Source organism: Oryzias latipes, chromosome 12, assembly GCF_002234675.1.
Source record: "Oryzias latipes chromosome 12, ASM223467v1".
Lineage (NCBI taxonomy): Eukaryota > Metazoa > Chordata > Actinopteri > Beloniformes > Adrianichthyidae > Oryzias > Oryzias latipes.
The window spans coordinates 24,203,110-24,218,848 of NC_019870.2; the positions used below are offsets into that span (position 1 = coordinate 24,203,110).

General features: G+C 43.3%; 1 protein-coding gene across 1 annotated transcript; it reads left to right on the plus strand.

The window, feature by feature from the left end:
* The first annotated feature begins 4,129 nt into the window (after positions 1-4,129).
* On the plus strand, positions 4,130-10,675 carry gtf3c4 (general transcription factor IIIC subunit 4). Its single transcript, XM_004075025.4, has 5 exons — positions 4,130-4,461; positions 5,185-6,909; positions 8,247-8,377; positions 8,829-8,917; positions 10,017-10,675. Exons 1-5 carry the CDS (start codon positions 4,147-4,149, stop codon positions 10,085-10,087), a joined length of 2,331 nt encoding a protein of 776 aa, XP_004075073.1. The 5' UTR covers positions 4,130-4,146; the 3' UTR covers positions 10,088-10,675.
* Positions 10,676-15,739: the final 5,064 nt, after the last annotated feature.

A 15,739-nucleotide genomic window follows, 5' to 3' on the forward strand; every position in this document is an offset into this window, starting at 1 on the left:
GCAGCTCCTTCTGACCTTCTCTGTACTTTTCCATCAACATTCTCAAAGCAAAAATGGCATCAGTGGTGCTCTTACGGGGCATGAAACCATACTGCTGCTCACAAATCTCCACCTCTTTCCTAAGCCTGGCTTCCACTACTCTTTCCCACAGCTTCATTGTGTGGCTCATCAACTTTATTCCTCTATAGTTGCTGCAGTTCTGCATGTCACCCTTGTTTTTAAAGATCGGGACCAGAACGCTTCTCCTCCATTCCTCAGGCATCTTCTCGCTCTCTAAAATCCTATTGAACAACCTCGTTAGAAATTCCACTGCTGTCTCTCCTAGGCACTTCCATACCTCCACAGGTACGTCATCAGGACCAACGGCCTTTCCGCTCTTCATCCTTTTCAGAGCCTTCCTAACCTCATCCTTTCCAATCTCTGCTACTTCCTGCTCCACAACAACCACTTCTTCCTCCCTTCTTTCCCTGTCATTTTCCTCGTTCATCAGCTCCTCAAAATACTCCTTCCATCTTTTCTGTACACTCTCTTGGGTTGTTAGCACCTTTCCATCTCTGTCCTTAATCACCCTTATCTGTTGCACGTCCTTCCCATCTCTGTCTCTCTGTCTGGCTAGCCTGTACAAGTCCTTCTCTCCTTCCTTTGTGTCTAACCTGTCATAGAGCTCATCGTAAGCTTTCTGTTTGGCCTTTGCCACCTCTCTCTTCACTCTACGCTGCGCTTCCTTGTACTCCTGTCTACCTTCCTCAGTCCTTTCTACATCCCACTTCCTTTTAGCCAACCTCTTCCTCTGGACGCATTCCTGTACTTCCTCATTCCACCACCAAGTCTCCTTACCGTCTTTCCTCTTTCCAGATGACACACCTAGCACCTTCCTACCTGTTTCCCTGATAATCTCTGCTGTAGTTTCCCAGTCCTCTGGAAGCTCATCCTGACCACCCAGGACCTGCCTCAACTTCTGCCTAAATTCCTCACAAGTTTCTTCATTCTGTAGCTTCCACCACTTGGTCTTCTTTTCTGTTTTCCCTCTCTTCTTCTTCCTGACCTCCAGAGTCATTTTACACACCACAATGCGGTGCTGTCTGGCTACACTCTCTCCTACCACCACTTTGCAGTCATTAACCTCTCTCAAATGACCTCGTCTACATAGGATGTAGTCCACCTGACTACTCCTACCTCCACTTCTGTACGTCACTCTATGTTCCTCTCTCTTCTGGAAGTAAGTGTTGACTACAGCCATTTCCATCCTCTTCGCAAAGTCCACCACCATCTGTCCCTCCAGATTCCTTTCCTTCACACCAAACCTGCCCATCACCTCCTCATCACCTCTGTTGCCCTCACCAACATGCCCATTAAAGTCTGCTCCAATAACAACTCTCTCTCCTCTGGGAAAACTCTCTATGACCTCATCCAACTCACTCCAGAATCTCTCCTTCACTTCTAACTCACAGCCAACCTGTGGCGCATACCCACTGACTACATTCACCATCACCCCTTCAATTTCTAACTTTAGGCTCATCATCCTGTCTGAGACTCTTTTCACCTCTAGAACACTGTTCACAAACTCCCCCTTCAGAATCACTCCTACCCCGTTTCTCTTCCTATCAACACCATGATAGAACAGTTTGTATCCTCCTCCAATACTACGTGCCTTGCTGCCCTTCCACCTTGTCTCCTGCACACACAGTACATCTACCTTCCTTCTCTCCATCATGTCTGCCAGCTCTCTGCCTTTCCCTGTCATTGTGCCAACGTTAAGAGTCCCTATTCTCAAACCTATGTTCCTGCCTTTTCCCTTCTCTCTCTGGCCACGGACCCTTCTGCCTCCCCTCTTTCTTCGACCAACAGTAGTCAAATTTCCACCGACACCCTGTAGGTTAACAGCATCGGTGGCGGTCGTTGTTAACCCGGGCCTCGACCGATCCGGTATGTCTAAAGTGTTGTGGATGATTCGCATGTTTATTTTGGCAATTTTTACGCCGGATGCCCTTCCTGACGCAACCCTCTCTATTTATCCGGGCTTGGGACCGGCACAGAAGTTACTGGCTTGCAACCCCTGTGGTGAGCAGTGAATTAGTTCAGACACAACCTACAGTAAGTCAATCAAATTTTTTGAATGTTTGACATGAGACATACTTTTATTGATTGTAACTTGAATAACTCACAAGTTCATAAAAAATGTTTGAAAAAAACAGATTAGCAAAAACATGATAAAGGTATCAGAGCAAGAATGGTTATTCTGAGCGATAGAAGGACTGAGTTATAGTGGTTTCTTTCTCTGTAGGGGCCTATAGGATTTTGGCTTCTTGGAGTCAGTGGGTACTTCCTGTTTGGAATGCCAGGGGGGAGGAGTCCCTCAGTTCAGTTCTCCTATGCAGTTAATGATTAAAGCAGTTTCTCCAAAAAAGATTACCTACAGTCTTTGGTACAATATCCTATAACATCATAATAATGTGCATATCGCTTAAAGACCCACTACAATGAAAATTGTGTTGGTGATATTTTTAACGTATTCTCATAGCAGTTTTTTGTTGTTGTTGTTGTTGATAAAGGGAATATTTAAAGAAAAATAAGATTAAAACTGCTTATCTGAGTATTTCCTTTTTCAAGACAAACAAACAAGGCTGTTGTAAAAAGGCCAGTAGCTATAATGCAGCTGGTACAGTTGGCGGGCCACAAGCTCCCTGCTTTACTCTATTCTGATGCCTCCACTTGCAGACATGTACGTCCTTGTTTTCTTTGTCCTAAATGGCATCTGGCTCAAAACTCTATGGCTGGATAGCTCCGATATTGCTCGCTATTTTTGTAGCACTGCTATTGTTAGCCTGGGGTTGTAAGGGGCTGTAAGATCGTGGGAGAGAATGTAAACAAAGGGATTATGGGAAATGAGGATAGACTTACTTCACGCCAATAGTCCCCCCCCCCCTAATAAACTCCTATCACTCCGCAGATACTATGCCCTAAAAAGATGTGCTAGAAATATATAAAAAATATCTTCTGAGCCACACAAACCCATGTCTAGTAAAACTAACATCCCAAAATGTTAAAGACACATTTTTAACACCTGCCCACCCGCCAATTGCGGGTAAAGCTTTGCTTTGACGGGTAGAGAAACAATTTCACTAGCCACTTTGGCAGGTGAAGCATTGTTCATCATCTCTGACAGGAGGCTCAGACTCACAACCATGACTTTTAAGTGTCTGCCTCCCCCCCAACTTGTCTACCACAAAAATCCATCCCAGACTTGGTTTAAACATTTATCTCTGACTTTATTGTGCAGATTTATTAATCACATACGTCGAAGCATGAGGTGCAGACATGGGCTGCATGGAATTTCCACACTTTTGTTCATCCATTAAGAGCTCACTATTGATGCATTCAGGTCCACTGGTAATTTCTAGCATTTGCTCACATTGATCTCAGCTACCACAAACACACAGTCATGTGTTGCTCCATGTCATTGTAACTCTTAGAAAAAGACTCACAACTACAACACAAAGCCTGCAAGAACGCATAATAATGCAAAAGTCTATGCATGATATTAAAAAAGAAAAACAACTTTGAAGTAACTGTTTCATTGTTTATCACTAGGTTTAATCATTATTGTTCTGTTTCAAATTAAAAAAAACATTTGTGATTTGAACAAAGTTAATTTCTAAAATTTTCAAGTTTTAAATAAATGACCATGAGTAGAAATAAACATTAGGGCTTTGATGAAAAGTCAATGCTTTAAAAATATGTGTTCATAAAAGGGTTCTGGGATCAGAGAGGTCTTTTGTGAAAATATCATTGCATTTCTGTATTTCTATAAAACCTGACTTACAACTACACTTTTAATAATTTTTTTGTTTCATTTTGGCGAGAGAACGGAAACTTTAAAAATATAGGGAAGAACTGTTTGACTTTCAAATACATAACTTTAATCTATTTTCCAGAGAAATATCTGGCTAGTAGAAATCTAATTTGACTTTAAACTCCGACTAGTAACCAAAAAAGTGAATTCCATCTAAGTCATAATACACTGTCTCCCGCTCTAAACACAAGAAAAAAATATACATAATAAAAAAATAAAAAATAAAAAAGGCGGGAGGCGGTGGGAGTGGCCAAACACCCTTTTGTTTACGTCACTTCCTCTCGTCAGCAAATATGGCTGCCGCCTCTCTGCCCAAAGCAGCAAAAGATGAACCCCAAATTATGATCAAAACTGAACCAGAATACGCGGATAATCATGATTTACTCACTGCTGGGCACGTCCCAACTAAGCGAGACCCGGTAGTCCCTCTGACGTCGCCGGTAAGTGGGCAGCAGCCCCTCGCCTGGTCGCCGGATCACCGCCTGTCAGTGTGTACCGCCAGTTCCCTGTCGGTGATGGAGCAGCTGTGTGATGTTCACAGCAACAAACAGCATCTGATGCTGCTCCGGACGTCCATCCCTGTCCCGGCCGAGCCAGTCAAAATGCGGGTAAATAACCGAGGTGGAAACACCAGACGCTGAACCCAGACAGCACTGGAACGCAGTTTTGCTTTAAAGTTATACTTTCATACTCTGACGTTTTTTTTCCCCCGATTTAATCAATAAAATAAAATGGTTTACAACAAAACAAAAACTAGTGGAAAACTGTTAAGCAATAGTTTTTTTTCAATAGTCGTTCCAAACTTGGTGATTTAAAATACTAACATGTAAGGATTTTTCTAAAAAAAATATACATCAAAAAGATGATACATCATTGTTGATAAGTTTGAACTAAGCTTTCTTTCCATTTTAAAGACCCACTCTGATCAAAGTTGTGTTTGGATGTTTTGTCGAATCAGGAGCAGAGGAAAAAAACGCAGTTGTAAAAAACTTTTGGGGTGCTGACGGACAAACTACAACGGCAGCCCACCAGCTCCCTGCTCCGCTCCCTTCTGATGCATCCACTTGCAGACAAATAGATCCATGAACGTCTTTGTTTTCCTCCTCGTCTGAGCTGGAATCTGGATCAGAACTGTGCGGCTGGATAATTCCAATGTAGATTATAGATTAATATAGATTATTCTTGGTCACAGAATTTGAAAAACTGTTTGGCAGATTTTGATGCAACGACTCATAAAACTTTTAGGTTCTGCAGATTTACTTTTGCCTTGATTTACTAAAACTAACGACCAAAAGTAGTAAATCTCAAATTGTTGTGTTTGTCCTTTAAAGGTGGGACCATCAGCAGAGCTGGCTGAAGCGATGAAGAAGTTCTCCACTCACCCTGACCTCACACTGAGGCAGGCATTTCTGACCGACAGAGTGATCCATCCGTCGGTTGGCTCCCACAAAGGAATAAAGTATGCAAGTTGGTCGCCTTTAGGTTGTGACGCCACCGGACGCTGTCTCCTTGCTTGTTTAACACTTGAAAACAGGCTTACCATCCATCATAACAGTAAGCGCCTAGAGTGGAACTTGCTGGTCGATCTCACCCAAAAGTACGGTGAGCTGCTGATAGAGCGAGGCTACGCCAAGAAAGACAGGCCGACCGAGGCCAACCTGTTGGACTTTGAGGAGTTTCAGCGGCGTTTCCGCATGCAGACGCCTGTGAGGATGGAGTGGTCAAGCACGTACACGTTCAAGCAGGTTCAACCGGATAACACCTGCGTGGATGTGGAGATGGTCCTCCTCGCCGTGTTGATGGAAAACGGTGACCTTGTTTTGTGGAAATTCTTGCTGCCCTTTACGGATGGCGAGGATGTGTTGTTTTTGGACCTCATTGAGTCCGGCGTGACGCGGCCCAGTGACTTGGCGTGGTGGGAGTACAAATATGAGGATCGTCAGATGAGCGGACTGATCATTGGCAGCGAGGAAGGGCCTCTTAAGATCTTTCCCGTCCCCCTTAAAAGCGTGAAAGGCTACTTCACCCTCAGACACCCAGTCATCCTGTGGAAAGAATGTGACAATATCGCAGTTGACAACATCCGGTGCGTTCCGCTGATGCATCCGGTCCATAAAGCTAGCTGCAGCCTGATCGTGGCGTCTCGAGGCTGCTACATTTTCTGGTGTTTGCTTGTGGTTTCAACCGCCGGGATGAATGTGTTCAACTCTCACATAGCAGGACTCCACTCGCTCTCTGTGGTGTCTCTGACGGTCGATCGACAGAGCATGGACTTCTACTGCTGTTCCATGGATGGCTGGATTAAAAAACTGACCCCGATGTTTCAGGGGAACTCTCTGACGTTCAAGCAGGAAGACATGCCGCGACTTGAGAACCTCACCGGCAGACGGATCCACGGGATAGCGGTGAGCCCCAACGGAGCATACATTGCTCTTCTTAGCACCCAGGGTTTCGTTGGTAAACATCACCCCATCAACAGGACTTACCAGGTCCACTTTGTGACTCTGAAATCAGCAGAGGCTGCTACAGAGCTGCTGTTAAAGTCCCCCTCTCAGAACTTGTATAAAATGATGGACCTGCTGGACTTGGTGAGGTGGCACGTTCTCAAAAGCAGTTGCATTCCCATGTGGCTGCAAGAGGCGCTGGATCAGAAACTCCAGGAGGCAGATGTACCCTACTTGTGGCGCTTCCAGCTCTTCTTGGTACGTGTATTGTACCAGACGGTACAATCTCCTCGTGGCAGTAATATCTGGAAACCTCAACCCAGGGAAGCCCAGATCGCTGAAGGAAATGCGGAGGAAGGCGTCAGAGAAGAGGGTGAGGCTGCGCAAACAGGAGCATGTGAGTGTGGACCAGTCAAACAGGTGAAGGAGGAGGAGCAGAGGGCTACGCTGCAGGCCAGCATCCACGCAGCCGAGGCCCACCTGTTGAGGGAGAATATGAAGAAAGTGTTGGGGGTGGTGTACCTCAACACCTCCGTCGGACAAAACACCAGCATCCCCACCTGCGGCCTGATGGAGTATCTTTCTAGAGGTGTGAACGACCGAGCGTCAGAGGTAACGGCCAAATGATAGCAGAGAAGGAAAAGTGTTTGCAAATTAAACAAATAATTAAACAGCTCCTGTCGTTGTAATTAAGCAAAAAATAGGGAAAAAGTTATCTATTTTTTAATTAAAATACAATTTCAAGAACTTCCTTTCGGGGTCACAGGGTTGCTGGAGTCTATGCCAGCTCCTGTTGGGCAAAGACAGGCTCCACCCAGAAGAAATCACCAATCTGTACACGTACACTCACATTCACACTTAAGCACTACGTACGCCTCAGTCACATGCACCTGTACAGTGGTTGACCCGGACAAGTGCTGTGGATTTTTGGGTTGTCCAGGCCCGTTGAGGCTAGTAGAGCGGGCCGGCTGCATCTTAAGAGGAGCACAGGTGTGTCCTGCAGTGTCCTTGAGGCTCATACAGCCACCTTAAAAGACGTCATGAAAGTGAAACGTACCATTGTCGTGTGTGTGGTAAATGTATTGTGAAGTATTTGTTGGAATATACTAGCACTCATGATATACGGGTGATGCCGTCGGCATGCCCATAGAGAAAAATGTGAATGAACATTTTGCCTCTATTGGCTCACCTAGTGGTCTACAACTTTAAAATGTTGTGGTGGCCACTTGGGTGCCCCAATACATGTTTGCCTGTTTTTTGCCCCCCTGTAAGGGCAGCTCTGACTAACGCTTAAGAATCGTTAGTTAACCTCCTGAAGAATGTTTTTGGATTGTGGTCCGGAGAAAACCCACGCATGCATGAAAACTCCAAACAGAGAGGTCCCTTCTGGGATTTGAACCACGGCCGTCTCCCTATGCTAACCTCTACACCCAAATGCAGCCCCAACTTAACAAACTTGAACAAATCATTCATTACTAATTTCCAGAACTTTTCTACATTCATTCTGGTTAAAAAAATGAAATATCTGATGGCTTTAAATAAAAAGGAAACATTTCCTGAATCCATAATTTAATCATTAAAAAAAAACTTGGTGTTAATTTACTGTTTATCAGCAAACATGCATCAGCAATGACATCACATTTATGTTTAAAAAAAATGTTTTATCATTTCATCTAATAAACAAGAACATTGTAAAAAATATCCCAGATTTTAGCCTGTTCCCGTCATTATCCGTGGCTTCAGCTGTTTGCGTGGCGTTTCTAAGGGGGGACGTCTGCTGCGGTTCGCGCTCCGTTGTAATGATGCTGTTCTGCACATGTGTTCATGCGTTCAGGCCTGAAGTCTGTTTCATGAGAGACGGAGCAAAAAAATCCAACGAGCAACGTGACAATCAAACCTGCGCCGCCGCCTCTGCTGAATTATTTCTGTCCGCATGTCGTCCCTCTCAGGTGCTGATCGGCCACATCAAGAATAAAATGAATAAGCAGGCGTTCTCTGAGCGCTGCGCCCTCTGTCAGGCCGTGCTGCCCTTCACCGACCACAAAGACGCCACGTGTGGAAATGGACACTTGTGGCACAGGTACGCACTCCTTTAGTATAAATCTGAGAGGATCTTGTTTTTCATACCTGTTGCTTTTTCTGCCTGTATTATTTCCAATAAATGAAAGTGTGTTTTCAGTAAAACCACGAGTTTTTTTGTCTTAGAGTGTTGTTGCTCTAAAGTTTTCCAGAACATTTTACAGGTTCTGGAAGGCTGCTTTTCATAGAAACTTTAGGTCATATGGGGTTAATATTTACCCGCGCGGCGCTTTCGTCGCCTCATAAATATTTTCTGTCAACCATTTCTCCTGTCTGCTCCTCAGCTGGAACGTGGCACCTCAGCTGGGCGCACATTTCCATGTCTGTGCCCGTCAGATGCACCTCAGTGCTGTTTCCTCTTAACTTTTGCATTGTGTGTGTGTGTGTGTGTGTGTGTGTCTCCCTGTCCCTGCCATCCTGATTTCTAATGCGCGTTTCTCGGGCTCCTCCAGGTGTGTGTTGTCATACCAGGCCTGCCAAACGCTGACGTTCAGACGCTGCCTCCTGCTGGATAGCATCGCCAGACTGCCAGAGCCTGAGGGTAAGCGCCGCTTTCCATCCACCTCCTCCTCAGTTTCCCAGCCACACTCTCCATCAGACATCCACTCCTGTCACCCCCAACATCAGCCATCAGCCCGCTCCGCCGCTCAGATCCCCACTTGACATGGTGGTTTTTCCGTCACCTATATAAACTTAGTGCGTACGGAATAGGCAGAAATAATGGTGGAAATGAGCTTTATGAGGTTAGTTGTTAACTCTTAATGGTTTGTTTGCTCATTAACTGGTCGCAGAGCTTCTGTCTCATTACACCAGCACTCTGGATGCACAGCTGGCTCACAGTTGTCACTGAGAGATTTGTGGCAGACGTGGATCATTTGGTATGGGTCATTAAAATACTGGATCTAATCAGAAAGGACATCTTTAAAAAGGTGATGAAGTGATACATAGATGTAGGTCTTGTTGCTGCAGGTTAAACTTTTTTTTTATCTATGCCACCAAGAAAACATACAAATATCTTCAATTGGAGCTCTGTAACATTTAGTAAAGTTTGCTTTGTGTTTTCTTCTCCGTGAACCTTGGACCTAATGAGCAAATGTAACAAAAACCCAAAGATGCAACCCGCTTTATTGTTTGTTTATTCATTATTTTTTGTGCCATTAGACTCGGAAATTTAGTACGGAAGATTTTCATTGCGAATAAAATTAAGAAACGTAGCATTATTTGATTGTATGCAACATGTCTGCAGATTTAATTTGATTTATTCATTTATTGTAAGCATAAGTTATGGAATAATACAATTTAAAAAAGAAACACAAAACACAGAAATAAAATAAGAAATTAGTTTAAAAATAAGATGTTAAAGAGTATCTTCATGTCATGTCAATTACTCATAATCATAAATAGACATATTTGCAGAAATGCACACGTCAGCTTAGATTAATTAAATATCGTGTTTATCAATTAAATTCAAATATAGTTTGATTTGTTTCTTAAAAGGGAGATGTAATAAGTGAAGCTATATAACCCCAGCCCTGTTGAGTTATTTCTTTTTATATATATTTTGCAGTTGCCATTATTTTGTCCTTATCAGATCAAATGCAGATTATAAATCAAGTCAATCTCAATGTTTTTTTCTGCAGATCCAGAGTGGATAAAGAAGATCCTGCAGGCGCCCTGCATGCTCTGTGATTCACCGCTGATGGAGAACTGACAAACCTCTCCGCTTCCCTTCCCACATCCTCACTTTGCAAACAACAAGTCGGAGCTACTAAAACTATTATTTGTTTTAATTAAATTATGCTGTTGTTTTTGTATTACTTTAGATGAATATGCTAAGGTGCAAATAAAACCCTTTTGCTACTCAATAGAAGTGTTACTGAAGCCCGAAGCTCCAAATCTCGTGGAGAAACTCCTGCTGTGCCTTTAAATGAATGTTTTATCTTTGTGAAACATTTCTGAGTCAAACTTTTCTTCATTCTAAATTAAATCCAAGTGAGGCGGGGTTTGTGCAGAAACAAAGATTAAAATATTGTTATATGTATAGACCTTTATTATTCAGTTGGACTTCACGTCTCCATAAATAAACTGCCTCATTTTCCTCATGTAGGCTTTACTTCAAGACCTTTGGTGTAGTTTATATTACGAGGAAGAGGAACTCAATCGGAGTCCTATTTTAGTTAGTTTTTCCTGTCTCTTTTTCACCGCAACAAATAATAGAGTGTGAATAATACATATTCTGGGGGAAAAAAAACTCAACATACCTACTTTAATTGGCACTGTAAAACAATTTCTAGGCTCTGGGAGGAGGAGGAATGTGCTGGTGCTCAGTCATTCTCTCAGATGAGGACTTCCGCTAATGTAAACGCAGAAGAAAAGATGCGGCGAAGCAGATGAAATAAGCAAGAGGCAGGAAGAAAGAAAAAGTGTGCTTAAAAACCCGGAGCGTCCCTCCCGCGGGAGCCGCTTGTAATGAGATTCAGCTGTAATGAGGGACAGAACTTGGAGCCAGATGTGATTCTAATTCTAATCAAGGAGGGGAGGGTGGCGCTCAAACAGGGGTTAGGGAGCATATTGTTAAATACAATTAACCCTGTTTTCATATTTGGAGCAAACAAGGGCTGCAGAGAGAGGCGCCGGGCTCATCCTCTTTGGTACCGTCTTCTTGTTTCCACAGAGGTCAACTGCCGTGATCAAACAGCCAGCTGGACCTGGGGGGGGGGCTACACCGCTCCCATCCTGGCCGAGGTACAGCCCCCCCCCACCTCTCTGATGTCACGGATGAAGGCCGGGCCTGGGTGAGGAGAGGGGGGCCAGCTCTGCTCCAACCTAGAGTCACCCGTTTATCAGACTGTCTGGTGGCACCTGAGAGTCCTCTGTGTGGATCAGCTGATTATCAGACAGTGCGTCTGGAAAAAAGCTGAAGATTTGCTTTGCAGCTGAACAGGAACGAGTGAAACCGGCAGCTTAGCGCACAATAAGAGACGTCAGGAGGTGTCACTATCACCACTAAAAATATTCAATTAAGATCAACTTAAAATACATAGACAGACCCTTTCCAAAAAATTAGAAAATCGTGGAAAAGTGTGTTCATTTCTATAATTCCATTCATAAAATTAAACTTTCATAGATTTGGGGTCCACTGTTTAACTTATTTCATGTCCTGAAAAAATATGTGCAGGTTTCTCCACAGTTCTGTTTTTGTGGGTTTATGTTTATGTAAAAATAAACAAAGGAATACTTAAAATATATTAAACAGTGGGCCTGAATCTATATTCTATGAAAGTTTACTTTTTGAATCAAGTTATAGGAAGAAATACACTTTTCCATAATATTCCGTTTTTTTGGAAAGGGTCTGTAAAGACACTAAATAAATTTAAAAAAGCTACGTTCCAACAGCAACACGTGTTCAAGCGGTCACTTCCAAATAAAAATGTCCATGTAAACGTGCACTAACGTGTTTTGGGCTTCCACTCTTAAAACAAGCGTTTTCGGATTCTGCGTTCAAAACGAACATCCATTGGGGAATTTTGACCAATCAGAAACTTGAATTTGGTAGTGACGTTTGGATGGCATTCCTCTTAATTCACGGAAGTGCCACCTGTTTGAAAATGGATCAAGAAGGAGAAATCAATAATTGCCTGGAGCAAGATTTGCACCACTTCAACATTTCACACCAAGTGTCTTCCAACTAATAACGGACATGTTCTAGTAAACAGTAGCAAAAGAAAAATAAGAAAAAACCCATCCCTGCTTGTCCAGTGTGAACACCATGGGCTAAATGCACTTTAAATGCATGTCCTAAATGCCCGTTCTTGAATTTGTGTAAAATGCGAATGAAGCATAAGGATGGAGTAGATGTTGGCTGGAGTTTGTGTACAATAAGCTTGTGGGTTAAAGACAAAGTTCATTCATTCATCTTCTTGACCGTTTTTCCCTTTCGGGGTCACGGGGTTGCCGGAGCCTATCCCAGCCACTTGGGCGTAGGCAAGGGATGGCCTGGACAGGTCGCCAGTCTGTCGCAGGGTAGAATATCCTCAATCACACATCCATTCACTCTCACACTCACACTTTGGGCAATTTAGAGTTGCCAATCAACCTATGAAGCATGTTTTTGGATGGTGGGAGGAAGCCGGGGATCCCGGAGAAAACCCACACATAAAGACAAAGTTTTAGCTGAAATTCAGAAATGTATGTCTCTTTTTTGTTTGTTTTACATACAGCTTCTGTTTGTTATTAATATGATATGGATCAGTTTGATTTTCTGAATTACAGTATAAGCGTTAACACTCACAGAGCCTCATGGACTGTTGTTTCAGTGTTTTGTTTAAAGATGAGCAGCAGCCAGGATTCAAACACACTCCCAGTGCAGGTTCTGTTCCAACTGCTAAAATGGATCATATTCTGTAATGGATGGAAGATTTCACCTGAGCTCTGCAATAGATCTGCAGAGGCTGTGCAGTTCAAAACAGCTAACTTTTATTACTGAGGAGGAGGCCTCAGGCTCTTTATGCAGCAGGTCATCCACTAATCAGAAGTTCTGCAGTCCAATCCCCTGACCTCGCGCCTGCAGACACATCTTACCGTGTGGTGCTGCACTGTGAGCTGCTCCCTTATGCAGGCCAGGTCTTTGTAGAGCATCACCGCTGTGTGAGACTCATCCTGGAGCTTTGTTGAGTTACTTAGACTGCATATGACAAACTTTTCCATGTTTGCTGGCGAGGAGCATTGCCGCACAATAAACTTTTGTAGATCTGCTGGTGAACAGGAACAAATCTTTGTGCAGCTTTTCCCTGCGCTGTGCTTCAAATCACACCGGGCCTTTCAAAATAATCAGATCTTGTTCCAGTCAAGCTTTTTCTCCTTGCCTAAGTTTTACAGTTGTGTCAGGAGAGTAAAGCACCTTTCATGAATCTGCAGAGTGAAACTGGCTTTTCAACAATGTAGGTCTCACACCCGCAGTGTAATTACACAGCTGTTTATGGGGAAATAGACAGAAACTAAAGCCGTTTTGTGTGTGTTTCAGCATCCGTCTACTTTGTTTTTCTCAGCCTGTGTTTGTCAGGTGGCTCCTTGGGTTGTAATGTTCCTGTCACTATTAGGTGGAGACCCAATACTTTTAGAGGTTAGCCGTGTTTGGTAGATCCTCCTCCTACTTTAGTGTACTAATCCGTCAGAGCGTTTCCACCAGTAATTACCTGCCTTCCCTCCCTTTCTCTCCCACCGTCTTTGCTTTTGAGACTTCAAACAGGGGATTTTCCTCTTTGCATACAATATTTATATCCTTTATGTCAGTGGCTTGAAGACATAAAACATTCATGGCATCTTCTTGCACCTTAATTTCATGTGATATTCCTTTTGTTTTGTTTAGAACGGGGTTTTGAACAAAATGTGTCCCACTGTATTCTCTTGAGGGTATTGACTCGTTGTGTTGCGGCAAAACTGTTTTTTGAAATGCGGGTACAGACCGTAGCCGCTGCTGCGAAGTCTGTATCGTGGGACGATGTTTCCAAGTGCAGCAGGCTCCTGTTAATTCTTTTGAGTGAGGAAATCTTTGGGAACCACCAAAAACAGACACTGGACCCTCTTTTGACATCACGAACATGAATGTATACAGTTTACAGGAAACTTAGGGTGTATTTAAACTGGAAAAACTGTTTGATTCAGACTGGGTCCGCTTAATTTGATCCGGACCAAGTCCTGATCCTTGCTGTTTGGTCTGTATTCAGACTGCTGTAAAGCGGCCTTTCCTGATTCGAACCAAAGCTTGTTAACAGAACCAGGCCACCGAAGATCTCTTCACTCATTGTCAGGAATCACGATCGCAGGGCTAAGCAACTATAGGCAGAAATGATGGAAGTCCTGCGTTTTGCAGTAACTTCCCTGATTCAAACTTTATATTTCGCTGATTACTTTCAAGGTCTGTATCAACATCAGCCACAACACTTTTTACTCGCTTCTGTGGTCCATTGGAGGCATCATGCTGCAGCGAGGTTACTGACAAAACGATAGCTATGATGGTACACTAATTAGTGTTTATGACATATAGATTGTCAGGAAAACAGTGAGAAGCAATGTGTATCACGTTAAAGTTGTTTTAATGAGCCTGAACCTATCCAATCACATTTTAATAAATTGCTGTGTCTCATCGTTGTGGTATTTTGGCATTATTTTCAGATAATTCTGTTAAGTAACTACAAGGTAGCCTTTTCGGGTTACGTCACAGCAGCACTAAGCGTGTGCCGCGTAACCAGACACAGTAAAGCGTGTAAGAAGTATTTCAAGCTGTGTTAAAAAAAACTTTCTAACAGGTAAAAAGTAAAAAGTTTGACAACACGAACATTGTTGCTTTGCATTTGTCGGCGGTTCATTTGTTGCTTCATTTCTATTCTGTTTCCGTCGGCTGTGGTGGCCGTTTTGGCTCAGTTGTTCCGCTCCAAGGACGGATTGTATTCAGAAAGAGGAATCTCAGAGCGAAGGAAAGCTCAGTCTGATTGGAAAATAAACCAAGACCACTTCCAAAAGTGGATCAGAGAGCGGTTCCTGGTCCCATCTCGTTTCATCTTTGAAACTGTTTTTGTGAATATGTCTTTTTTCTTTTTATTTTAGTACAGCCTTTGTCAATTTAAAACATTTTTGATTGTATTACACAATATTTCACAAAAACTGTTCAAAATAGTACATTTTGGCATTATTTGCGGCAAAAGTCACAAAAACTGAGATCCAAAAGTTTTAGCAAAAAGTCAAAAACTGACAAAATAAAAATGTAGAAATCCACAAAAAAGCATTATAACTATAAAACTAGTTTGTGTGGTCTAATGTTTAAGCTGCAACTAACTGCTCTGCACTTTTACCTTCAGTTGCTATATTTATGTTGCATGCAGACTGGAAGCAGCTGTAAACAGAGCAGAAATCCACCACAATAACCATTCCGGTGCAGCAACGACCCACAGTCGTGTCTGCCTCGCCCCCTCGAGGTTTCACTCTTCTTTTTGTAAAGTCTTCTAAATTGAGCCGCATCCCCCTAACTTGTCAGTGCTAATGAAGTCAGTATGCAAGGCTGTCTCCCGTTCTTTCAGAACTGATCGGCTGAACATGGTTATTCACCATCCCTGACTCCCCGAGGGAGAAGAGGGGAGAAAGACGGGTGGAGGAGAGGCAGTGACCCGAGACCATCCAGGAGGTTGTGTGAGCAGGGAGGGGTTGCATGTCCATCATTAGAGTCACTATTTGTTCCTGCCTTTGAGGGCGCTGAAGTGGAACTAATACGGAGCCGCACAATGGACGAGCAGAGGGAGGGCCACTTTTTACTGCTACATTAATTAAGCTCATTCTCAACATGCTCCCCATCTCCTCTTGCTCTGCC